Source organism: Aquarana catesbeiana, linkage group LG04 (assembly GCF_042186555.1).
Source record: "Aquarana catesbeiana isolate 2022-GZ linkage group LG04, ASM4218655v1, whole genome shotgun sequence".
In the NCBI taxonomy this organism is placed as follows: Eukaryota; Metazoa; Chordata; class Amphibia; order Anura; family Ranidae; genus Aquarana; species Aquarana catesbeiana.
In genome coordinates this window covers 472,360,240-472,387,595 of record NC_133327.1, presented here as the reverse complement: position 1 = coordinate 472,387,595, position 27,356 = coordinate 472,360,240, and the positions used below count along the sequence as shown (strand labels likewise).

Sequence of the window (27,356 nt, the reverse complement as noted above, 5' to 3'; positions counted from 1 at the left end):
ATTTTAGATGCTACATATTTTTATTGTAGTCCTTGTCTATCCCAAATTCTAGCCGCTCCTATACTGTCTTGTAGTTGACCAATTTCGTTGCCAACTGTAATTCAAATGCTGTGCTCTAATTTTTATTGAAGGAAAATAACTGCTTTGTGTCTCTAAATTTTGACCTATTTTTGCTGCTAACGTGCTGTCCTTCTGCTACTGTATCTCACACTCCAATCTAATTTCTATTGCAAGTAAACACCTTCCTTACATCTTGGAAATTGCATCTATTCTAGCTGCTTGGGTACTGTCCTGTCGCTGATCAATTCCATTGTAACTGCATCTCAGATGCCACTCCTCAATTTTTATCATGCCCAAGTGAAAATGTAAATAACACTGTGCTATCCCTATATAATAGTGCAGCTGCTACACACAAATACGACCACTATTTAAAACGTGCTGAAATATAAATGTAGCGCTCAAACAGACAATCAAAATGTGAACAAATAATGTAGTAGTCAGTGGATGCAACCCACTGAAATGTAAAAAGCAAAATAAATATCTAAAGTTCAGTGACTCAAGTGTATAATAAACTGAGACATAAATGTGGGTGAGTGAAAAAGTCCCAAAATAGAGCGTGAATGTTAATTCAATGTGACTGGAAAATCTTCGGGTCTGTGATTCATCGGCATGAAAATCTCGATTGGAAATAGATGGAATACTCTTACCGAAACAGGTAGATTCAGATGCCAGTGACACCGAATCAAACCGGCTTAGAGATCCGGATAGGAGGTTGTCAGGAAGGGAGCCCTGGATCTCAAGGAACATCCCCTCTCCGCTCCACCGGTCAGGGTGATGACCATCAATCCAGAGGAACCATGAAGGGAAGATGAAAGTATCCAAATCTCGTAGGAAATCCCAGGGATATGGGGGGGCACAAAAATTGAAATGCGCCAATAGTGCAGATCAAAAAAAGTATATTTATTGGGTCACACCAATAAACAAAGCAATTAAAAACATGATCACGTGGATTGAAATAAAGTGTAGGGAAGAGTGTAGCTCGCCCGACATGTTTCGTCCAATTAGACTTCAACTGGGGCATCAAACTCATCCCTTACACTGCTAAAACATATATAGATACTAATCACATGACAATTGGGCTGGTGATAGGGCAAAGAGGGATCAGCTGGTACCAAAACTTAAAAATGGAAAATCCCCCAACCAATAAAATAGGAGCCTTTGTCCCCAACCAATGATCAGCTAGTTGGTACAGAGATAGTGATAATGGACCAAGCAATAGCGGTAAATCCCGCGTGTTAAAAGCCCGCAAAAATATAATGCTGGTTCCAACTGAGGCATCTCAGCCCAATCAAGTGGCAGGAAGACAATTGCCTTTTGCCTCCAAAATTTGTCATATTCTCTGTTTATGTACTTGCATCTGAATCAAATCAAATTTTAGGCAGTAAAACGCCTGTCTGTTCTCATTGACACAAAAATGTCCTGATGCAGGCCAATTCCTACTGAACCTTTTTTTTTGAAAAATTGGAGATAAGGAGATAGGGGATGATTCAGGATTTTGAGATAGTAGTGTGAGTTTTTTTGTGCACACAAGAACAAAAACTGTACATATATTGTATATTACAGCTTACCAGTCCTTAGATATGGCAGCTGCATTATTTTTCTTTTTTTGAGGCCACAGTAAATTTTGTGCAAGTACAGAAAACTACTTAATAATCCTGTCAGACATCCTTTGTTCTTGTAACATCCTGTGCACTAAATTAAAGTATCATATAATGTTATAAACGTGTCCTGTTTATTTAACACAATTTTTTTTCCTACAGGAATTGATGCTCCAAATCAAACAATTTGTGGAGCAGGAGACTGCCCAGCTGAGTGGACACAATCTGGTAATAATACAGCTGGTCGCCCATCCAACACTGTCATTTATATTCTCCTAGGCTCATATACTGGTATGTAATTTTTCTACTATAACTGGTAAAATTATTTAAAAATCAATTATAATGGAACTATAGAAGGCACAAATCAACTATATAGTGTTTGACTGTTAAACAAGATACTAACAACTTGTTACCTGCACATTAGACTTCCCTCGTGCTTACATATCTTACTAAGTAAATGCAAAAGTAACAATCCAAACATAAATGTAAAAAAAAAATCATAAAAGGTCAAAATTATTCACAGTAGCTTGCAAAAGAACCAATATAAAAGTCTTTTAACAATATTATACAAGTCTTTTAACAATATTATACAAATTGCAGAGTTAAAAAGTGAGACTTCTTGGTCTCCAATCAGTGTAATCATCATAGCCTTCACTAAGGAAAACTCATGAGACAAATGGATATCAATATATATGTTAAATATACTGTATAAACCTAACAATATTGCACCATCATGAGTGTGACATGTCATCTTACTTCATCATATCACATTCTTCACCACACCTTGTGTGAATGACAACTCACTGGATAGAAGGACCCAGGTGACAACAAGTCAATATGTGCTTATGTGGAATAAATTCTTAGATCATCCATCAAGGCTTGTATTTTCTGCAGAAACTTTCCCTGTGCATTCAGGGCCTATGTATGTCCTTAGGGCATATGTATTTTCAGAAGCAATTATGAAAAGAAAAATTATATGCTCCATATATGTAGATCATATAAGAAAAGGGGGATTTGTAGAGGACAAAGTCATTCTTAAAGCGGAGTTCCACTGGTTTTTTAGTTTATTAAAAGTCAGCAGCTACAAAAAGTATAGCTCCTGACTTTTAATAAACAGCCACTCACCTGTCCCACGATCCAGCGATGCAGCCGCCCGAAGCCTCCGTTCTCTCCCCCTCCTCTCCACGGCACCAACATTGTGAGTGTGAGCGTTGGTGTGTCCAGGGAACAGGAACCACACCGGAGCAGAGATTCTTGCAGCTCTGCAGGGACAGGCCCAGAGGTGGTTCACACCACGCCAGCTGGAGCCAGGAATGGTTGTGTGTGATAATGGCACAAACCTCCTGTCCGCCCTTAGACAGGGAAAGATGACACATGTGCCATATCTGGCACATGTCCTCAATTTGGTGGCGCAGCGTTTCCTAAATAGGTACCCAGGGTTGGAAGATCTGCTAAAGCAGGCCAGAAGAGTGTGTAGACATTTTAGGTGGTCATACACAGCCAGTGCTCGGTTGGCCAAAATTCAGCGGGAATTCCACCTAACCGCCTGATTTGTGACATGCCCACCAGGTGGAACCCGACTTTGGCAATGCTGTAGCTGCTGCACAAGTACCTGTGTGAGTATAGCACAACGACAGGCTCAGGCCAGCCCGGCTTTTTTTTCCCATGCCAATGGCTGCTCATAAAGGATGCATGCACTGTACTGTCATCATTTGAGGAGGCCACAAGGATGGTGATCAGGGATTGTGTCACTGATGCATGCATTGTCACGACAATGCATGCATCAGTGACACAGTCCCTGTTGTGTTCCTGCTGGAGCAGACTCTGTGTGGCATTATGGACAGGGCAATCGAGGCAGAGCAGCGGGACGAAAAGAGAGGACTTCCTTTCCTCTCAAGGCCCACTTTATGCAGACATTGTTCCTATGCCAGAGAACACACGAGAGAGAGAGAGGAGGAGGAGGAGGATTCTGGCAGTTTCGGAGGCATTGAAGCAGAGTAAGACATACATCAAACAGTAAGAGATGGTTTTTCATCTGCAGAACCCATAGTAGTACGTGGCAGGGAGGAGATACTATAATCCTCAGTGACCCCAAGGAGTCTGCTTCTCATGCCTCTGCAAATTTGTGGTGCATGGGCTCCCTCATGCTTCAAAGCCTTAGAAAGGACCCAAGAATACACAGTGTAAAGGAAAAGGATCCCTATTGGTTGGCAACCCTCCTTGACCACTGGTATAAGGGGAAAGTCTCAGAACTTATCCTGTCCCCAAGGAGAGTGCAGAAGATGAAATCTCTTGAGGACACCTTAAAGAGGAGTTTATCAAACGCTTTTCAAGACTCTGGTAGGTTGCAGTGTCATGGAAAATGTAGGCTTCTGTTGGTCAAGAGAGGAGCGGTGGAGAAGGTGGCCGCCTAAGTGATGCATTTTAGAATTTTTTTAGTCCTTGCCGCCCACGGCTGTCAGCTTTCACATCCCATCGGCAGCGTCTGCATCACATGGTGGACGATTTTCTAGGGGCAAAAACAGAGATGGAGAACTTTCCAGTCGATGATCCACTGGCTTACTGGGTCATAAGAATAGACCACTGGCCAGAACTTGCCCATTATGCTATTGAGCTGCTGGGCTGCCTTGCATCCAGCGTGCTTTCCGAATGTGCATTCAGTCAGTGGGCTGCTGAGGGTTTTGTTACTGATCAAAGAATGTGTCTGTCAACAGACTCCGTATACTGTCTGACTTTTATCAAAGTGAATCAGTCCTGGATTACCAGCAGCTATGAAGCCCCTAATGCCGATGTCACCGATTAAGTGTTTTTGGGATGTGGAATCTTTGCAGGACTTCTAGGCTGCCTAGTGTTGTGGGTGTTGATGGAAGAATGTTTTTGGTGTAGGTTTCATGGGCACAATTTTTACACACCTGTTTGACAGGTGCATATCATTACAATTTTTGACAGCAAGGCCAATTCCTGCTTTCATCAAGAGTACCTCTATAGGGTTACGGTGTGAAGGCGCCACTGACACCCAAAGAAAAATTTTTACGCACCTGTTACAGAAGTAGAAATCCAAAGTCCGTGGTAGAGACACCAGAATTTATCCAAAAAATCTCTAGTCTTGTTCCCCGTGCACTACATTGTGGCCTCATGATACAGACTGGCTCCCCAAGCCATTGCTTACAAAATAAAGAAAGCTTGCAGGGAAAATGTAATTTTTTGGGCTTTATAAATGCAATTATTGCTGCAGCAGCTTCTATACACAGTACAGATGTACCACTTTACAGGTGGACTAAGTGGACCCCCCAGGCACTATATTGAAATTAATTTTTCATTTTTATACTTTCACTTTAACCACTTCCATACAGGGCCTATTCTGGCACTTCTCTCCTACATGTAAAAATCATAATTTTTTTGCTAGAAAATTACTCAGAACCCCCAAACGTTACATATTTTTTTTAGCAGACACCCTAGGGAATAAAATGGCGGTCATTGCAACTTTTTATCTCGCATGGTATTTGTGCAACAATTTTTCAAATGCGCTTTTTTTAGGAAAAAAAAACTCATATGATTTAAAAAATAACAAAACAGTAAAGTTAGCCCAATTTTTTATATAATTTGAAAGATGATGTTATGCCAAGTAAATAGATACCCAACATGTCACGCTTTAACATTGCGCACATTCATGGAATGACGCCAAACTTCGGTACTTAAAAATCTCCATAGGCGATGCTTTAAAAATGTTTACAGGTTACATGTTTAGAGTTACAGAGGAGGTCTAGTGCTAAAATTGTTGCTCATGCTCTAATGCACGCGGCGATACCTCACATGTGTGGTTTGAACAGTGTTTACATATGTGGGCGGGACTTACGTCTGCGTTTGGTTCTGAGTGCGAGCTACCGGGGACAGGGGCATTTTAAATTATTTTATTTCTATTTTACTTTTTTTATTTTTATACTTTCGTTTACATTTTTTTTTGATCACTTTTATTCCTATTACAAGGAATGTAAACATCCCTTGTAATAGGAATCAAAATAAAAATAAATGATGGTGCGCTCGTTATCAGCTTCCCACCCTGCTAGATATTTGGTGCATAAGGTTAAATATTAAATGATCAATAGTGATGTAAAATCAATAGATAAATAAATAAATGTGAAATGACACACCAAAAAAGGGGGATCACAAAACCCCTATATATACACAGTGTGCACAATGAACACACAAAAACCATGCTATTCGTTATTCAGTGTCAGTCCTGCATAGACTGTCCATTCAGATATTATTAGACTTGCTTGTTATTCCATTCAGATTCATACTTTGAATGATGATTCATATGTTATATGATGATCCACATGCAAAGGATAAAAACCGCATCATTGCGCAATGGTACAGATAACAAGGGTTTATATACTAACTATATTCCACTCACATTTGGGCAGTAAGTATAGCGCTTGTTGTTCAATGGCTTGACTGTAGGCAAGACACACTTGTCTTTGTACTCCTCACCTGGTTACCGCCACACACAATTGACACCATCTGAACCAAATAAGTTTATATTGGTCTCATCAGACCACAGGACATGGTTCCAGTAATCCATGTCCTTAGTCTGCTTGTCTTCAGCAAACTGTTTGCAGGCTTTCTTGTGCATCATCTTTAGAATAGCTTCTTTCTGGGACGACAGCCATGCAGACCATCTAATGCAGTGTGTGACATATGATCTGAGCACTGACAGGCTGACCCCCCACCCCTACAACCTCTGCAATGCTGGCAGCACTCATACGTCTATTTCCCAAAGTCAACCTCTGGATATGACACTGAGCATGTGCACTCCAATTCTTTGGTCGACCATGGCAAGGCCTTTTCTGAGTGGAACCTGTCCAGTTAAACTGCTGTATGGTCTTGGCCACCGTGCTGCAGCTCAGTTTTAGGGTCTTGTCAATTTTCTTATAGCCTAGGCCATCTTTTTTCAGATCCCCAGAGAGTTTTTTGCCATAAGGTGTCATGTTGAACTTCCAGTGACCAGTATGAGAGAGTGAGAGTGATAACACCAAATTTAACACACCTGCTCCCCATTCACACCTGAGACCTTTGTTACACTAACGAGTCACATGACACTAGGGAGGGAAAATGGCTAATTGGGCCCAATTTGGATATTTTCACTAAGTACTCACTTTTGTTGCCAGCGGTTTATGTTGAGTTATTTTGAGGGGACAGCAAATTCACACTGTTATACAAGCTGTATACTCACTACTTTACATTGTAGCAAAGTGTAATTTCTTCAGTGTCACATGAAAAGATATAATAAAATATTTACAAAAATGGGAGGGGTGTACTCACTTTTGTGAGATACTGTGTGTGCCGTTGCTTCAGTCTATGTGCCGCTACCGGTAGCTCCCGCGCGCATGCGCAGGAGAGACGTCATCTCGGCTCTGGCCAATCACAGCGCCGGAGCCGCAATAGCCGGAAGTAACCCCCGGGAGAGATGTCGCCGGCTGGAGGGGGAGACGAGGATGGCTGTGTGGGCTTCATTCTTGGGTAAGTAATTCATAATGAGCTTGTATGCTATGCATACTAGCTCATTATGCCTTTGTCTTGCAGGTTTTTGGTTTTTTTTTTAACCAGGGTTTACAACCACTTTAAGCATCAATAAATCATTGCTCATTTAAAAATTATGTTTTTTAGAAACTTGTTTTCATTGATACATGTCCCCCAGGGCAGTACCCAGACCCCCATAACCATTGTATGCCCAGTTATTTGCATATAAGCCTTCAAAATGGGCACTTGATTTTTCACGTTCGAGTCCCATAGACTTCAATAGGGTTCGTTATTCGGTTCCAAACTTTCCCGATGTTTGAAAGTTCTGGTTCGAATCGAACAGGGGGCTGTTCGGCTCATCCCTAATGAGCACTGATGTGGCATGGATGAGCACTGATGTAGTATGGATGGGCATGGATGAGCACTGAAGTGGCACGAATGAGGCATGGGTGGGCACGGATGAGCACTGATGTGACATGAATGAGGCATGGGTGGGCACGGATGAGCACAAATGAACCATGGAAGGGCATGTGTGTATGTGTGTATGCCTTGTGTATGTGTATGGATGAGCAATGGATGGGCATGGATGAGCATGGATGGGAATGGATGAGCCGTGGATAAGCATGAATGAGCCATGAATGGCCATGATGAGCCATGGATGGGCACAGATCAGCGCTGTGGGCACTTCAGATCCAGCCCACAAGCGCTGTTGCACCGGCTCCCTCCTCTCCTCACACACTACCGATCAGTGTTAGGAGAGGGGAAGAGCTGAACCAGACATGCTCCGGTTTGTTGACAAGTGATCGCTCCATCATTGGATGCAGCGTTCACGTGGCAAAGGGCCACTGCCATTGGCCCTTTACCTCGATCTGTGAAACGCCAGGTCCGGAGGACCCGCCGGTCACAGACATTCCTGGGTGCGGCCCAAGGGGGCGTGCGGGAAGCGCGGTTCTGGAAGGACATCATTGTACGCTCTCCCAAAATTAGTTGACCGCAGTCAGCAAGTGGTTAATGAAACAAAAATGGGATAAGTGGGGTGGCACAGAGGTATTGTACACACCAACCCTTCAGTTCACTTCAGCACCACAACACTGTTTTTCACAACACTACAATCTCATAACTACACTGTGTTATTTACAACACTACACTCTGTTATTCACACTACAGTGTTATTCACACTACACTATGATATCACACTACACTGACTGCACTAAACTAACTGAAAGCACCATCCACTAACTAACCTTCCTAATCTCCACCAACATGCTATACAAGGCTGCTGTGTAAGCAGCCTTATATAGTGTGGGGCATGGACTTAGCCCCTGAGCCATGATTGGGCAAAGGCACCCTGCCATTGGCCAATAATGGCTCTCACAGTACATTGTGCTGTGATTGGCTAAGCATACAGGTCAGGGGCATGCTTTGGCCAATCAGCAGAAATCAATGCACTGCAAGAACGCAGTGCATGATGGGGCACTCGGAGGCAGGTGAACTTCCCGCCAAGCGCCCTGTTTGCTCAGCGAACAAACGAACACCCGATGTTCGACTCGAACATCGGGTCAATCCCTATCCCTGAGATTGAATATGCTGGGATCACCATTGAGGTATTTGTACATCGCCATCATGTCCCCTCTTAAGCGTCTTTTCTCCAGCAAGAATAAATTTAGTGCTTGTAGTCGCTCCTCGTATTTGAGGTCCTCCAGTCCCCTTATTAATTTAGTTGCCCTTCGTTGGACTCTCTCCAGCTCCAGCACATCACTTCTGAAGACTGGTGACCAGAACTGGACGGAATACTCCAGATGCGGCCGAACCAGAGTTTTATAAAGTGGCAGGATTATAGTTTTATCTCTGCAGTATATCCCCTTTTTTTATGCGTGCTGTTGTGAGTGTGGTATGGAATCTTAATAATACATATGGGGAATTTGAATTACATAAAAATTTTTGTGTTTTGCGCAGTGCCTCCAACCTTACTGTAAAAATGTGAACTTTGTTCAAGACAATCAGTAACATACCACAATAATTTCCTGAGTTCGTTAATCTATGGGGAATTCTTATCAACGTATAAATATCTCCCAATGAAATTATTAGGTAAATCATTTTTATTAATTTACAAGTATAATTATACAACTTCATACAGAACCGGATTTTATGGTGATTTAATATTTCATACACCCTACCAAATATATCAACATGGCAATAAAACTATTTTCCTTAATATTTGACAAATAACCCAAGGGTAGCCCAAATGACTATGTTAAAAAAACATTTGCGGTAATCGCGCCTTAGGTTCAAAAACATAATATCTCTTGTCGCTCGGGAAAACAATCCTCTGAATTTCTCCAGCCGGAAGGAATACAAAGTTTGACCAGCGGAGTCAACAGATAGATATTATCAATTTGAAGGTGTATTATTTTTAACAGAGCTACCAGATTGAATGGGGCGATAAATACATTCCCTGGGACCACAGTAGCCAAATTTGTTGTCATATAGTTTGATCTCAATTTCACCCACAAACAGCTTCAACGCACAAGGCCAATAACATGGGACAATTATTAAATACTAAACTACCCTTTACACAGTATTGGATAAGATAAAATGTAAACAGTAAAATATGATTCCTATAATTTTGGGAAGAGAAAAATATTATCAATGATTATATGGTCAGTATCTCACCACTGTTTAACCACTTGACAACTGGGCACTTAAACCCCCTTCCTAACCAGACCAATTTTCAGCTTTTGGTGCTCTCACATTTTGAATGACAATTACTCAGTCATGCAACACTGTATCTTTATGAAATTTTTGTCCTTTTTTTCACACAAATAGAGCTTTCTTTTGGTGGTATTTAATCACTGCTGGGTTCTTTACTTTTTGCGCCGTAAAAGAAAAAAGACCGAAAAATCTGTAAAAAAATACATTTTTCTTCATTTCTGTTATAATATTTTGCAAATTAGTAATTTTTCTTCATATATTTTGGGCATAATTTATACCGCTACATATCTTTGGTAAAAATAACCCAAATCGGTGGATATTATTTGGTCTTTTTGAAAGTTATAGAGTCCAAAAGCTATGGTGCGAATATCTGAAAATTGATCACACCTGAAGTAGTGACGGCCTATCTAATTTCTTGAGACCCTAACATGCCAGAAAAGTACAAATACCCCCCAAATGACCCCTTTTTGGAAAGAAGACATTCCAAGGTATTTAGAAAGATGCATGGTGAGTTTTTTGAAGTTGTCATTTTTTCCCACAATTCTTTGCAATATCAAGGTTTTTTTTTTACTTTTTTTTTTTCCACAAAATTGTCATATTAGCAGGGTATTTCTCACAGACCGCATATGCATACCACAAATTACACCCCAAAACACATTCTGCTATTACTCCCAAGTATGGTGATACCACATGTGTGAGACTTTTACACAGCGTGGCCACATACAGAGGCCCAACATGCAGGGGAGCACCTTCAGGCGTTCTGGAGCACCCAGGCCAATTCTGACATTTCTCTCCTACATGTAAAAATCATCATTTATTAGCTAGAAAATTACTTAGAACCCCAAAACATTAAAGACCCTAGAGAATACAATGGCGGTCGTTTTTATCTCGCACGGTATTTGCGCAGCAATTTTTTTAACGCGTTTTTTTTGGAAAAAAAACTGTTTTGTGCTTTACAAAAACCAAAACAGTAAAGTTAGCCCAATGTTTTTGCATAATGTGAAAGATGAAGTTACGCCAAGTAAATAGATACCCAACATGTCACCCTTCAAAATTGCACGCGCTTGTGGAATGGCGCCAAACTTTGCTACTCAAAAATCCCCATAGGCGACGCTTTAAAATTTTTTACTGGTTACATGTTTTGAGTTACAGAGGAGGTCTAGGGCCAAAATTATTGCTCTCGCTCTACCGATCGCAGCGATACCTCACGTGTGTGGTTTGAACACCGTTTTTTTATATGTGGGCGGGACTTATGTATGCGTTCGCTTCTGCATGCGAGCACACAGGGACAGGGGCACTTTAAAAATTTTTTTTTTTTTTTTTATTGTTCATTTTACTTTATTTATTTTAGTTTGATGCTTTTTTCCAAAAAAAAAAAATTTTGACCACTTTTATTCCTATTACAAGGAATGTAAACATCCTTGTAATAGGAATATGGCATGACAGGTCCTCTTTACAGTGAGATATGGGGTCAATAAGACCCCACATCTCACCTCTAGGCTGGGAAGCCTGAAATTAAAAAAAAAAAAAAAAACGATCCTGGCTTCGATCGTAGCTGTGAGTCGGTAGAAGCGCGGGAGGGGGGGACATCCCTTCTCGCCTCCCGTAAGAACAATCAAGCAGTGGAACAGCCGCTATGATCATTCTTATGGTGTAGGGAATCGCCGGCTGAAAAAGCTGATATCTGACTGATACCTGTAGCTGCAGGCATCATTCAGATATCCCCGCACAAAGTCAAGGACGTTGTATGACGGCCGGCGGGCAGGAAGTGGTTAAAACACATTTTTTTTTTTAACACAAAGTTGTCCATTTATACAATATTTCTACCACATTACATGTACATACCAAAAATGACACCCCGAAATAGATTCTCCTACTCCTCCTGAGTACGGCGATACCACATGTGTGAGACTTCCACAGCTTGGCCACATACAGGGGCCGAGTACAGCCGAGCATGGCTCAGCATGGCAGGGTATGGCGGGGTATTGCGGAGTGTGGCTGGGTATGGCTGGGTATGGCTGGGTATGGCTGGGTATGGCTGGGTATGGCTGGGTATGGCTGGGTATGGCGGGGTATGGCGGGGTATGGCGGGGTATGGCAGGGTAATGCGGGGCTTTGCAGAGTATTGTGGGGGTATTGCAGAGTAATGTGGGGCTTTGCAGAGTATTATGGGGTATTGCAGAGTAATGTGGGGCTTTGCAGAGTATTGTGGGGGTATTGCAGAGTAATGTGGGGCTTTGCAGAGTATTATGGGGTATTGCAGAGTAATGTGGGGCTTTGCAGAGTATTGTGGGGGTATTGCAGAGTAATGTGGGGCTTTGCAGAGTATTATGGGGGTATTGCAGAGTAATGTGGGGCTTTGCAGAGTATTATGGGGGTATTGCAGAGTAATGTGGGGCTTTGCAGAGTATTATGGGGGTATTGCAGAGTAATGTGGGGCTTTGCAGAGTATTATAGGGGCTTTGCAGAGTATTGCACAGCAGAAGGGATGGCTGAGCATAGATGGATGGATGGATGTCTCTGTGCAGCGCTGTGGGCACTACACATCCAGCCCACAGCGCTGCAGCCATCCATCCATCCCCCTCTCCACACGGTACACAGGAGGGGAGGAGAGGAACCGGCGTCATCAGATGACGCCGGTCTGTTTACATGTGATCGCGCCGTCATTTGACGGCGCGATCACATGGTAAACGGCCGCGATCAGCAGCCATTTACCAGGATCCATGATGCGCCGGGTCCAGAGGACCCGGATGTGCTCGGGTGCGCGCCCCAGGGGGCGCGCGAGAGGGGAATTCCGGGAGGACATCATATGACGTCCTCCCAGAGTTAAGCAACCACCCTGCAGCCGTCATTCGGCTATGGGCCGGTTGTTAAGTGGTTAAAGGAAATTATGTATATTCGATTCGTCCTAGCAGCAATGCCCAACGAGATGGGGAGTGGTCGCTTATTACCAAATTTGTGTTCGTCCAGAGAATGTCTGTCAGTGTGTGGGTCTGTGGTCCCTCTCTATGGCACCTCACATACTTTATACCATCCGGGACAATAAGCTCATAAAATTATAATACGCTCAGCCCAGAAGGTATGCCTTTTTTTTCATTGGTTGGAAAAATCAAATGATTTACCTCGGTGAGTTCAGATAATATCACCTTCGACCACTAGGCATGTCTGAGGACAGAAAAATGTGTTCTGAACTATCTGTTAAATAATTTTGCTCTATTTTCATAATGTGTATATGTTTGTATATTGGTGCTGGAATATATATATTATTTAAGTACTCTGGTAACCGGTCCAATATAAAATACGCTCGGTATAATTTTGATGAATCAATATCACATAAAATGGTTACATAATTCTTACTTCTAGTTTGTTCTACATCAAAATCTTATGTTTTTACCTTACGACAGAATTATCATTGGGTCAGTAGACACTAAAATCATAATTGTATCTATGACCTGGAATATAATATATAATTTAAGTGACTTATAATCAAATAGAGGTATTTTAAAGTAATGCTGAAAGCACAAATTTCAAATGTCTTCTTAAAAGTGTTTTGAAATGAACTTTGGACAGACTCAATGAATATTTAAATAGTTTAGCTGTATACACAATTCCTAGAGTCTAAACAATGGGTTCCGTTAGATAAGGGTGATTTCTCTGTGAGAACAATCCAGTTACGTATCTGTGTAACTTTTTATGGCAGTGTTGGGTCTATCCTTTTATCTACCCAACAAGGACAGTTAAATATCTTTGATTTCTGCGTCGCAATAAGTTGATTGTCTGAAGAACCAGTTTCTCTCTATTCTTGTTTTAAGTGGTTTCAGGAGAAGAACAAAAATAGGTAAATATCTTTTGGTTTCATGAAAAGGGGCACTATTGTTCAGGTGACTGTTTCAACATAAGGTTTGTGTATTGACCTCCACCCTCCACTTGGAGAGGATGATTCACTCAACCTTTTCTGATGGGGGCGCTCCTCTGGTATGACGACTCCTTAGCTGAGTGTTTCATGAATTATGAAATTTTTTATGTATCCTGCCATGACAAAATCCCCTTTGCATTCCAGGTATGTAAGGGAAATGTGCATGGAATTCACTCCATAACATGGCAATGATCAGAAGTTTGTTTGTAGCCTTTACTAATAGGCGGTAACTTTGTAGGGATCCGGGGCCTTTTTTGTCAATCGTTTCAGGTGACTCCAGGTGCATTTTGGGGAATGAAGATTTCAGAGGAAGGTCCTGGTCGGGCGATGAGACTGGCCTGACTTGAAAAGGACCCTTCCGTTTAATGCCCGGTCATTACCACTTCCGATCACTGGTTTGGATGGCAGCAGGGACCTCATTAGGCTCACGCATACTGCAAGGGAATAGACAGTTTGAGTATCACATGGATATAGAAAGATATTGATATTCAGGTGAGGTAACCTTTTTTATTGATCTTTAATTTAGAGGTTGCCAATCATGACCTTTCGATCACCAAGGAGGGTTAGTCCTCCAACAACTGTAATTGGGACTTGGCATGGCAAGCACATAATTGATTGATGTGCACCCATCTCTCACTGATCCCATTCCGTGGGATATGCACTTTATATGCCACGGAGGAGATCCTGTCAACAATGTTAAATGGACCTTTCCAGGATGGCAGGAATTTCCGTTCCTTTACCTGGTTCCTCGCAAAATTGTAGAGATATACCTTGTCCCCAATTTTATACTCCTTCTTGGTGGTCTTAAGATAATAGTATGTCTTAGCTCTAGTTGTGGCTCTTTCAATATTTCTCTGGGTGAAGGAGAACGCATTTAGTAAGTGTTTCCGTAAATCTTCTATGTATTGGTGAGTTGTGGTGGCATTGACCAAATTATGGTCAGTGGTGCAGTACAAGAGGTGTTGGGGCAGGACCATCCGCCTTCTGGTCATGAGTTCAAAGGGTGATATTTTCGTGACCGTATTCGGGGTTGCCCTTAAGGCCATCAGCACCAAGGGAAGCTTTACATCCCAGTCCTTTCCTGTTTCCTTGAAAAATGTCTTGAGTATGTTTACAATTGTCTGATTGTACCGTTCTACTCCACCACTAGAGGTGGGCCGATAGGCGATGTGTAATTTCCTTTTTACACCCAATATTTTCCACAGTTTAGTCATTACTTCACTAGTGAAATGTTTACCCCTATCAGACTCTATTCTCTGAGGAAGGCCAAAGCGTGAAAAGATATAATTGATCAATAGAGTGGCACATGTGTCGGAGCTGTTATTTGGTGCTGGAATACACTCAACATACTTGGTAAATAAACATGTCACGGTTAACATATATCGATTCTCTCGTGAAGATTTAGTTACAGGTCCAATGAAATCCATTTGAAGGTTTGACCAAGGTATGCAGATCCCCCTTTTCTGAAGGGGTGCCCTATGGGTGGGCGAAGCAAGTTGAAATTGAGGACATATTAAGCAGCCTTGGCAGTATGCCTTCACATCACGCAGCATATGAGGCCAGTAGGCATAATCCCGAAGGATCTCATAGGTGATATTTTCTCCGCAATGCCTGGACGTGGGGACGTCATGGGCATGCTGTAGCATTAAACCTCTGAATTTAAGTGGGACTACCCATTGTTGGATACCCCCTTTTGAGGTACAGATCAACAATCCCTGGTGCAGCGTAAACTGGGATTTGGATTTCATTAATATACGTACGTCTTCCTTGCCAGTATAATTTTCTTGACTAAGGGGATTCTGGTCCGGGCATTCTAAATGGTTATAAAATAAGCTAATTATTGGGTCTTCTTTTTGGGTTGTGATTAAATCTTCACTGGGGTTTTCATGACACCATTGCAATACATTTGAATCATCAGTCATCCTAGCTTGTTGTCTAGTGACAGCTTCTAACTGTACTGAACCTAAGAGATGATCTATACTTAGCAACTCACCTGTTAGGGCCCCTTCTTTGGCTAGGGAATCAGCCTGATCATTCCCTTCCTTTTCTTCACCTAGGACTTTGGAGTGGCCCTTGGTTTTCTTAAAATACAGAGTGATCTCGTGTTCCCTTACAAATTGGTTGATTTGACAAAACAACCTACCATGTTTGACAGGTTTATGGTTACTTTTTACCATGTTGTTGTTATTTTTCCATCGGGAAGATACTCAACAAAACTATTTCTGACATAATTTGAATCGGTAATGATGGCAAATTCTTTAAGGCGGTAATCTATGGCCATCTCAACAGCTTTCAGGATTGCAGCGAGTTCAGCAACTTGGCTGCTTTTTGGCCCAAGCTTGTATCCCACAGACATTGGGGCTACACCTTGGGTCCATATAATCCCAATAGCAGCCACTAGTTGGAGCTGTTCTTTGTCCTTATGATGATAGGCACAGCCATCTACCTATACATACGGCAACTGTTTACAGTATTCATCATCATAAACCTTGTAGGGAGACAACACACACATCCAACATGATCACTAGATGCCATCGACTGTCATGTCTTTTGACATGCCTCTTGTTGCGACTCATGCCACTAGACATGATTACCAGATGCCACCAATTGCTATGTCTTTCCGACACGTATTTTAGATAACAGAATTATTATTCACTATATATTATATATATCACATATACATACCACTAGTATTCCTGCATATGAGATCCTTGGATCCATACATTGTTAGCATGGTTGCATCTGTGTGTTTCTTATACACATAGATGCCACATAATCTGCATATACTGTATTATTTGCAGCTGGTTCCGCTCATCCATATTCTTCATTCTATTATTTTGACTAATAACCCACGTTTTTACCTTGTTAGCTACACATTAGCACTTTATATATACATATATATACTGTATATTGTATATGTAATATCCATTATATCCATCATTTTCATCTTTATCTCATTCATTCAACTTATTTTATTTTATTATTTTTTCTATTTTTTCCATTTTTTTCTATTTTTATTTTTTATTTTTCATTTTCAATATTAATTAATATTTATTATCTATTTGACACATATGCGTGTTTTTAATTTTAATGTTCGTACCATGATCCATTTTGTATTATAATCCTATTTTAATATGCCCCCCTATATTAATGTTTTTATTATGTTCAGAGCCGCTTTTGATTATGCCCAAAGCCACTTGCCTATCTTGGTTTTACTTTTCAATGTTCCGACCACATCTCCTCCCCTCTCCTTTAGTAATGGCCCCTTATGGTATACATATCATGTCGGTTAAGAAAGGAGCGTGACTTGTAAGTACATCCAAGTGCGCATGCTCACGAAACACGTCCACGTTTGATGACGACACCCTTCACCCTCCAGAGCCGACTAATCCATCTGTCAGAAGAGCCACTGCCCGCAGCCACTAGCAGCATAGATGTACATGGCACAGCACTTGGGAGCCTCATCTTGACACATGTATACCATGCTTATCACTTTCATCTAAAATGTGAGTGTATTTTTTATGAGGTTAAAGCCGGTTATTCAAACTACTGCACCAGGAGGCGCCTCTCTATTTGTGTTTTTCTCCTCAGCCTCTGGAATATGGTTTCTGTCCTATTGATGGCAGCCCTGCTTGCACTTATTGGACGGCTTCCCCACTTCCCCTAGTGTCATCATATAGACTGTTGTCAGTATATATCAGATGGACTTATCAGCTCTATCATAGAACTATTATAGAACATTTATTTTTATAGACTTGCATTGGGAGATTTCCAATCCTGAGTTGTTGTGCCTATACTTGTTGTTATTTTATCTTGTAGGGAGACAACAGTTGTTCTTCTAAAAAGTCAGCGTCCGTGGTCCCTGCACAGGGATCGGGGGCGGAACAATCATGCAGTTCAGCAAGGCCCTGGGCCACTGGACTTTTCTTGTTCTGTTTGTATCGAATTTCCAGGGGCCACCCTTGCAAGGACAAAGTCCAATCAGTGATGTGGCTATTAGACACATTTCCATCCCTGATATGTTCACTCTGTAAATACTGTAAAGGCTGGTGTGCGGTCTCAACAATAATTCTTTCACCTTGAATATAACTGCGGAAATTCTGTTATGCCCAGACAGTGGACAATAAAGCTTTTTCGCAGTCAGAACACGTAATCTCTACTGAGGACAATGTTTTACTGTTGTAGGCGATAATCTTACTGACATTCTCTTGTTTTTGGTAAAGAACGGAACTCATACTCACCTGTATGTACCCTGTCTCAAGAATAAAGGGTTTACCTCCTTCTGGATACGCAAGGCAGGGGGCCTGGGTGAGTCGTACCTTTAGTTCCTTCACAGTGTCTGCTTGTTCCTTGCCCCATGACCATTCAGCGTCTTTCTTCACCAGATGAAGTAACAGTTTGCTAATCTTGGCATAATTGTCGATGAACATACGCGAATAGTTAACCATTCCTAGAAACAATCTTAATTCTTTAAGATTAGTAGGGACCTTACAGTTGAGTACTGCCTCAATGTTTCTCAATGGGCCTAATTATACCCCGTTCATGTAACTTCCTAATGATCTTGGCAAGAGACTCATAGGTGGCTAGCGGAAGTCTATACTGCTTTACAAATACTGGTGGGGCCTGAGGGTCGGTCTGAATTCTGGCATGTGGAGTTCAGTACTCCCACAATCGTAAGAATCCTGAGCAAAGATTTATCTGGAATTCAAAGAGAAGCTCGCGGAGCAATTGTCGCTCAAGATCAATGGTACATGCATTGGCTAGGGCTATTATCTCCTCGACTATCTCTTTGAATCCAGGAAAGCTTTCAGATTTCCCTATCTCATAGGCCTCTTCAAGCCTGGTGGTCAGGTCATTGGGTATGTGATGTGTACTTTTCTCCCAGTCAGGTCCCTTGGGGTACTCTTGTTCTTTGATTGGTTGATCAAAGATGAGAGATGTCTCTTCAGTTCTACAGGTACCATCCTTAGAATTGAAGGGGTAAATGGACTCTATGGTGAACATACCCTCAGGTAAAGGATTGAACGTGTACTCAAGTAAGTTCTCTTCAGATAAATATTCATCTGGTATGAGTCCAATCACTTGGTTGGTATCTCAAAACGTATAATACCCCGTCTCTACCGCAAGGCTGATAAGAGTGCCCTTGGTTAGGTTAAGGTCCTGATTTGAGAGGTGTGGGCATAGATGGATATTATAGACTGATGTGTATTGATCAAAGGGGCGTGAGTAATTTTTATTCCCTCCTCCTGTATTCTCTGGGACAGGCATACTAATGCAATCTTTTTTTTTTTTTTTTTAGTTTGAAAAAGCTTTATTGTTGAATAAAGAGTAACACTGAGACAAGATGTCACCCACGCAGGGGTGTAATGGGGTATAAAGCAGAGAAATAATACATGTCAAACGTTTTCTTAGTGCAAACAAGGAATGGGCTATCAACTTTATGTTTGAAAGGTTAAAAGGAGAACTTAAAGTATGAAACACATACTTGAGATATACGGCGAATCGCAAAATTTCAGCTGCTAGTCGCCCAATCGCCCAGGCACCCTTAATGGGAACAAACTGTGCCGTGAGCCACCAGGCAATCCACATATTGGTTGCTGAAAGTACCAGTGTATCCCAACAGATAGGAAAAAATAGTGACTAATAAACTATTTGTTAACCTTTGTGACGTTCTCATCGAGTAACACAAGGGCAAGAAGCCCAACCTGTGGAGTGTGAGCTGTGAGATTGCTCTGTAAGTAAATAATAGCATATTTAAAAGGAAAATGGAAGAATGTTACTGTCATAGCCCATATTCCCATCAGCTAGGGCTAATGGGGTTAATGGGAAAAGGGACAGAAAAGAGGGGAAGGGGATAGACAGGTTGCAGTGGAGGGGGGAAGCAGATAGGAAGGAGGGAGAAGGGGTACAGGTGCGGCTTCACTTCAGCCAGTGAGGTATGGTTGAGGAAGGGGAGAAAGGGTGGCTATGGGCCTATAGAGAGATGCTGATATGACGGGCCCAAGGTTCCCAAATGCATTTAAAGCTTTCAAGTTAGACATTTTCTCTTGGAACATAATCCAGGACGTTTTTTGCTTGGTTAAGTGAAAAGAAACTGAGGGGGACTTCCAGGTCCTTGCTTTCGTGATTTTTAGCTCCAAGAAACATGAAGTGGATCAGCCTTTGGGTATATTTCATGATTTTGGGAATCTTCTGGTTCAGAAGGGCTATTGTTGGGTCTCGGTTGATCTAATTACGGATTAGATTGAAGATTTTATTCCAATCCCTGATCCTGGGGCATTGCCAAACAATATGAAGGAGAGAATCCAAGTGACCGCAACCTCTGAAGCAGGGGCGAAGACTGTGGGAAAAATGTAACTAGTCGAGTCAGAACCAGGTACCAGCAGGAGATGACCTTGAGGTTTGCTTCAATCAGGGAGATGTTAAGGATCCCCTTGTAGGCTCTAGCAAAGTGGGAGTTCCAGGTGTCTAGGTCCCATTCAAAGTCAAGGTCACGTTCCTAGCTATGCACGTAGGGTGCTTTCTCCACTGGTTCAGCTAATGCTGAGTAAATCAAGGAAATTCCCCCCTCACATCCATGGCCATGGAGAACCATTGTTCATATGGGGTAATCACTAGGGGGAGAGTGTCTCGGGATGAGAAGGTGTGTAAGAATTGTGATATCTGGTGGAAGCAAAATTTTTTGGAGGGAGGCATTTCTAGTTTTGAGATACAGTAACCAAGTTTTAGGGGGCCATTGGAGTTGAAGAAGTGTCCGATTCTATAGAGGCCTTAATGTCCATCCCCAGGGGGGAATTGGGGATTGTGGAAAATGTAAGCTAAGGGGTGCCACCAAGACGTTATGGAGTTCTGTTTATGTAGGGAATCGCATAAGGCAATCAAGTGGGATATTGTGGGGGAGAGGATAGGGGGCCAAGATTTAGGGGGGTGCCAGATTAAGAAGTCTATGGTATAGTTTGGGACTGCTTGTTTTTCAATACCCACCCAGTCTGGTTTAGGGCCTTTGGAGTATATATAGTTGATATTTGGGTTAATTGTGCTGCCTGGTAATACCACCAGAGGTTAGGTAGCCCTAGGCCTCCTTTCTGTCTGGGTCGAAAGAGAGTTTGTTTAGGGAGTCGGTGACTAAGTTTGCCCCAGGTAAAGCATCTTATAGCCGATTGGAGGTTATCAACATGGAGTTTGGGGACTGAAATGGGAAGAGGATGGAAGAGATAAAGAATCCTGGGAAGGAGGGTCATTTTGATAGTGTTCACTCTTCCTAGCCAGGACAGTTTGTAAAAAGACCACTGGTCCAGGTCTGTCTTAAGTTTCTTGTACATGGGCGGATAGTTGTATTTATAAAGTTGGTTTATAGAGGCTGTGAGGTGGATGCCTAGGTACGGGATGGAGGAGGTACTCCAGGTAAATGGGAACTGGTCCTTTAGTCTGTCTACCAGGGGCAATGGGGTCGAGATATTAAGATATTATATTGAACATATTGACCTGTAGTCCTGAAGCCCGGCCAAATTCTTCTAGTAGCTGTAAGATGTTAGGGGTTCAGATGAGAGGGGAGGTAATAAAAAGGATGATATTATCTGCAAAAAGTGCACATTTGTGTGTTAAGGGGCCACAAATGACTCTGTGAATATCTGGGTGACCTCTTATAGCTATGGCTAGGGATTCTATCGCTATGGCAAAGAGGAGGGGGGAAAGGGGGCAGCCTCATCATGTTCCTTTAGTGATAGGGAATGGGTCAGAGAGGTGTCCCTGAAGTCTGACTTGGGCTTTGGGTAAGGAATATAGGGTCTTTATTGAGAGGAGGAAGTGTGGTCGGAAGCCCCACTTTTCCAGGGTAGCAAAAAGATAGGGCCAGGTGACGGCATTGAAGGCCTTTTGGAGGTCAATGGATAAGAGGAAGCCTTTTTGTGAGGGGGTACCATCCTAGCTTGACCTGAGGAGGGATATGATGTCTACTGCCCTCCTTATCTGGTCCGGTCCCTGCCTCCCCGGGATAAAAACCAACTTGGTCTTTAAGAACTTATGAATGACCCCAGTCTATTGGAAAGAATTTTTGTCATGATCTTTAGAACGTTGTTTAACGAGATTGGTCTGTAGTTGTTTACTAGGTTGGGGTCTTTGCCAGGTTTGGGGATGACAGAAATGTATGCAAGGTTTGCTGATGAGTCTATTGATGATCCCTTTCGGAGGGAATTAAAAAGCCGGACCAGAAAAGGAAAGGACATCTATAAAGGTCTTATAGTATTGTGTCAAAAAGCCGTCTGGGCCAGGGGCTGATCCTTTTTTCAGTTCTTTGATGACCTCCCTGACTTCGCCTTCAGTGACTGGGAAGTCCTTGATGGAGCAGTGAGAATCAGATATTTTGGGGAGAGGGATGTTGTCTAGAAAGGAATTTAGTTTATGAGGGGAGCTGGGGTTTTTACCTGCATAGAGTTTAGAGTAGTACGAGTGAAAGGGCTCTAGAATCTGTTTAGGGTTCTGGGTTAACCTACCCGATAGCAATTTCATTTTGGGTAGGGAGAGGACCCTTTGTTTAGGGGAGAGCTTCGCTGCGAGTTGGGGACCAAATTTGTCAGAGAGGAGGTAAAACTCACCACTCACCCATTTTAGGTGCTTTTCCACGCTAGAGGTAAGGGCTGTATTCAGGGCTATTCTGGCTGCATCAAGTTTAGGCAGAGTGGAGGGCGTAGGTTTGCTTTTGTGTGTTTTGCCCAGGGATCGAAAGTCCTTCTCTAGTCTAAGTATGTCTAATCATTTTTCTCGTTTTAGACGTGATGCTAGTTGGATGAATTTGCCCCTCATGACCGCTTTATGAGCCCCCCATAAAGAGCTTGGAGAGATGCCTGTAGTGTCGTTGAAGTGGAAGAATTCCTGTAGTTCCTTCTCTAGCATGGTACAGTGTACTGGGTTGGTAAGGAGAGTCTCATTGAGGCGCCACTGGGGCGGGCCTGTCTGAGGTAGGGATCCTGTAATTGTAAGGGTGACTAGAGCATGATCTGACCAGGTGACTTCACGTATGGAGGATTGGGAAGCTAGGTGTATTTCTGAGGTATGTATGAAGATGTGGTCAATTCGGGAATATGTCCCGTGAGGTGCAGAGAAGTGTGTATAATCTTTTGTGGAGGGAACTCCCTCCAGGTGTCTATCATCCTTAGGGAGTGACGTAGTCAGGCAAGGTGGAGGCTCTGTTTGGGAGGTCTTTTTGAGATGGGTATGCCCTTTGCTGATTTATCTAGGAGATAATCGAAGGCAATGTTTGAGTCCTCCCCATTATCACCTTGCCTTCAAGATGTAGGGCTAGGGCCGCTAACATGGTAGAGAAGAAAGATGCTTGCCCCTTGTTAGGGGCATAATAAAAAACCAGGGAGAATAGGGTCCCATTAACCATTAACAAGGATGTAACAGCCCTCACTGTCTCTGACGGTCTGGGAGTGAGTGAATGAGATGCGTTTAGAAGTATCGCCACCCCTCTCTTTTTATCGTCCGCGTTGGCCAGAAAGAATGTCAGGTAGTTGTGGTGTAGGAAAGTGGGAGAGAAGCTTTTGGGGAAGTGGGTTTCCTGGAGTAGGAGAATTTCTAAACCTCTAGAATGGTAGTTGTGGAAAGCCTTACATCTTTTGATCGGGGAGTTCAGTCCTTGTGTGTTATGGAAGACTATCTTGAGTTTTGCTGTTTGTGGAGTAGGGTCAGCCATGGATGTGAGGGGGAGGGTGTGTGTACATACATATGGTTCCTACCTGGTTCCTTAGGTGGGAGTATTCTTGTCCGGGGGCATCTGCTTGAGCCTAGCAGTGTGGATGGCGTAGATTGGCGAGCTTTCTTTGAAGGCACCTGGGGGGGAAAAGAAGAAGGCAGAGAGGGTAAAGGATAGGCAGAAGTGAGAAAGAAGGAAGTAAATAAATGGGAGTGGTGGACCCTTAGATAAGTAATAAAGTTAATTGAAAAAACTGATTTAAACAACAGTAAACAGCAATAGAACATATGTCCCCTAAAGGGAGAGCAGACATGTTGTCAACCTGGTGGGAAACCGTGGTGGGGGGGTAAGAGGGTGAAGGGAAGGGAGGAAGGGGTGGGTGGGGGGGTAAGGGGTAGGTAAGTTAGGATAGAAAGGGGAAGGGTGTTTGTGGGCAAAAACTATACCAGTCCATTGGGTCCAGGACCCTAGTTTGGGGTCCTCCAGTTCATTGGGGTAGTCCATCGATCAGGGTGGAGGACCTTGAATTAAAGTAAAACAGAGAGAAAAAAAGGACGATCGGGTTACTGGATCATCTCAGTGGGACAGAGTCTCTGTGTCTCTTTGATTGCTGTTTGACCCACAGTGGGGTGAGGGGGTTGTTCGGTGGGGGTCTCTTGGAGGTTTTAGGATGGCTTTCAGACTGGTGAGGGGACAGTTCCTGGGATATGCACCCGAGTTGCAGAAGCAGACGTTCACCATTTTGGAAGTTGGTGCAGCCGTATGACTTATCCTTATATTGAAATTGAAGGCGGAAAGGAAGGACCATCTGTACTTGACTGATTTCTGGTTGAGAGCGCCCAGGAGAGGTTTAAGGGATCTCCACTTCTGAATTTTGGCGGGGGAGATGTCCGCGAATATTTGTATTTTGTGACCTTGTATGGTTAGGTTATCTAGATTGCGAGATTTCTTTCACCACATAAAAATGGGGTTTAACGCACAATATCTCGTGGGAGGCCATCTTGGCGAGGGGGTTGTAAGGCTCTGTGGGCCCTGTGCAATTCAAGCCTGTGATTCGGGCTATCGGGGATGATATGCTTCATGAAAGATTTGACGGTGTCTTGTATATCGACGATCGATTCCGGGACACCTCTGATGCGAAAATTGTAACATCTACTCCTGTTCAAGTCATCTATCTTAGAGAGAGCTGTTTCAAGTTGTTCTTGCAAAGTCTGGATGCATGTAGTATTTTGATTAGTGCTTGCTGAGGATTCATCTACTGCCTGTTCAATGGCATCCATGTGGGCTCCTAGGCTCTGCAGGTCAGCTTTAATGGATGATGTGATTTGCAAGGCATTTTGTGCGAGTCCTGCAGCTAGCATTTCAGAAAAGCTGCTTAGAAGCTGTGCCATTTCATGAGGGTGGTTTTGGATCAGGGGTGAGGCTTGCAGTCAGCTAGGCTGTTAGGAGTGTTCATCATGGGAGTATGAGGCATGCCTGCCAGGGATCTCCCCCTGAGAGACTCTGTGGAGGCTGGGGAAACAATTAGATCATGCCTGGTGATCGCAGGGGTAGAGGCTGGGGAGGGAGGAGGTGGTGAGTCTGTTATGGAGTCGTGTGCTCCTGTGTCTGTGTAAGGAGGGGCTGCGGCCGCCATCTTGGAGGGCTCAGGGGTTGGTAGGCCAAACTGTACAGACCTCTCTCTTATGGTTGACCCCCGACATGGGGGCGGGTTCTCAACGTTGTCTGTCGGTCATGGGGGTCTCATCAAGGGGTCCTGCTCGCTGTTGCTGGCATGGGGGCCACCGAAGAACCGGAGCGGTGCGGAGCTCCGGACTATCGTGTCGTTCCGCGCATGTGCACCTGGGAGTAGGAAATCTTTTATGTCCCTGGGGATGATAATTTCTTAAGCTACCTGAATTTCAACAGCATAAGGCATCTGTCGCTGGAATTTCAGGGCTGAGTTCATATCCTGGTATTCCTCAGGGTCCCCCTTTAGTCGACTCCATAAGCAGTCATTTATCAGGTCAATTTGGGTGGCAAAATATGACAGTAAGTCGTTGTTGAGGTAAATTTGGGATTGGGGATTATCCAGCACTATGTGGGTAGTTGTCTTATTACCTATAGTGACATTTAAAAGGCCTCTAGCAATTTAGTTATGGTCCCCAGAGTCATCAAGGGCATCTGACATCCAATGTCGCTGAGGAGTGGAGAAATGGATCATTTCCATTTTGGAAAGGTGGCTAACAAGCCCATGACTCACAAAGCTATGCTCTTGCTTTAAATCAATTTTGGCATATTTTGGCCTATTAAGACCATTTATCCAGATATTGATAAATAGGTTGTTGCTAACCCATTCCATTTCTGTCAGGAACTGGGCGTGATTTCCCCCTTTCTTCGTTTTATTTTCCTGATGGAAGGATATGGTCTGTAAGTTATCCTGGAGGGAGAGCTCTTTTATTTTATCATGGGGAAATATAGTCCTCCTCTCCTATGATTGTCAGGTTAGATAACCGTAACATCGGGGAACTGACTATTCCTGAAGTAGATTTGGCTTGGGATCCCATGTCAAACCTGAAATGGGGTGATCACTGGCCTCGTGTACCTTTACTGTAGTGAAATATCTTCCATCAGATTCAGTCAACTCACACATGAAATTAGCGTGGTTGAGGATCTGTGGACTTTCCAATAATTTACAGTTGGTAGTTATCTCACCTCATGTCACAGCTTCTTTGCGTTTATGATTCTTGCGGGATGGCCTGCGGAGCCTACTTGAGATGGAAGCACACAGAGTAGGAGGCATCACGCCGATTGGCCATTTACAACGACTCCCAGTGGCTCAGCTACATTAGAGGGGTTAGAAGGATACTGAAAACAGGAGCAGAATTAACAATCCAACACTGATCCCCCCCTGTTTAGGGGCATGTCAGGGGTATGGTTTGTGTCTCCTGTCATCCGTCCCAGGGTTGTCCCCTGCTGGAGGAATGTCTGGGGTTTTATGCATTCTGTGACCTTGGGTTGGTCACAGGAGTGGCCCCTAAAAAAGACGGGTTAGCAGATTGGCGGTTATTGAGGTGTGTCATTTGTTCCAACATTCGATTAATCTGGGTCTCTACCTGTTTAATTTGCAGGCCCATGGCACTTTGGCAATTTGCCCTATTTTGCCTGACCCGGTTGCATTCAGGACGAGACTGCAGAGATGCATCAGGCTCATCACCACTCCTCTGGTCTTGATGCTGTGGCCTCTCTCTCGGGGGTTCCTGTGGTTCCCTATGATTTTGGGGAATTAGGGGAGCTACCCCAACCCTGGGGTTACTGACGTCTTCCTGATTGGGAGGTGGCCTGCGATTATCGGGATTTTCATTAAAATTAGGGTCTCTTATGAAGTTGGGGTCTCGTTTAAAGCTGGGGTTTCAGTAATAACCGGGGTGTCCATGGAAGTTGGGGTTTCTGTTAAAGTGGGGGTACCCTTGGAAGTTGGGGTCTCTATTAAAATTAGAGTTTCTGTTAAAGTAGGGGTACCTATTATAATTGGGATCTCGATTCAAATTTGAATGTTGGTTGTTCTGGGACCCCTGTGGATATCCCTCTGGCTTTTTTTGTGCCCGGGGTCCCTTTCACCCTCACTACCGTAACATTGCAACCTCTGTATGTCCTCCATCATCTGCGGTGGCTGGGGCGAAACTCCGGGAGGTTCCATGGGTTTCCCATCTTGGACTGCCTCAGCATATGATTTTCTCTCTGTTTGCAGACCAAGAGGTTGAAGGGTCACAGTAGTGGCTGCTACGGTTTTAGGGTTGGGTTCTCACCCCACCTTTGCTAGATTTCTGGATTGAGTATAGGTGATCACTCTCTCTGACTAATCAATGCAGGGAAC

General features: G+C 43.2%; 1 protein-coding gene across 1 annotated transcript in view; it reads left to right on the top strand.

Annotated features, from left to right (window-relative positions):
- The window catches only part of LOC141140426 (protein unc-93 homolog A-like), an 827,018-nt gene that overhangs the window by 405,917 nt on the left and 393,745 nt on the right, over positions 1-27,356 (top strand). The window contains exon 4 of the mRNA XM_073627591.1: positions 1,821-1,949. Coding sequence (XP_073483692.1) covers positions 1,821-1,949 — 129 coding nt within the window. The remainder of the gene's footprint in view (positions 1-1,820; positions 1,950-27,356) is intronic.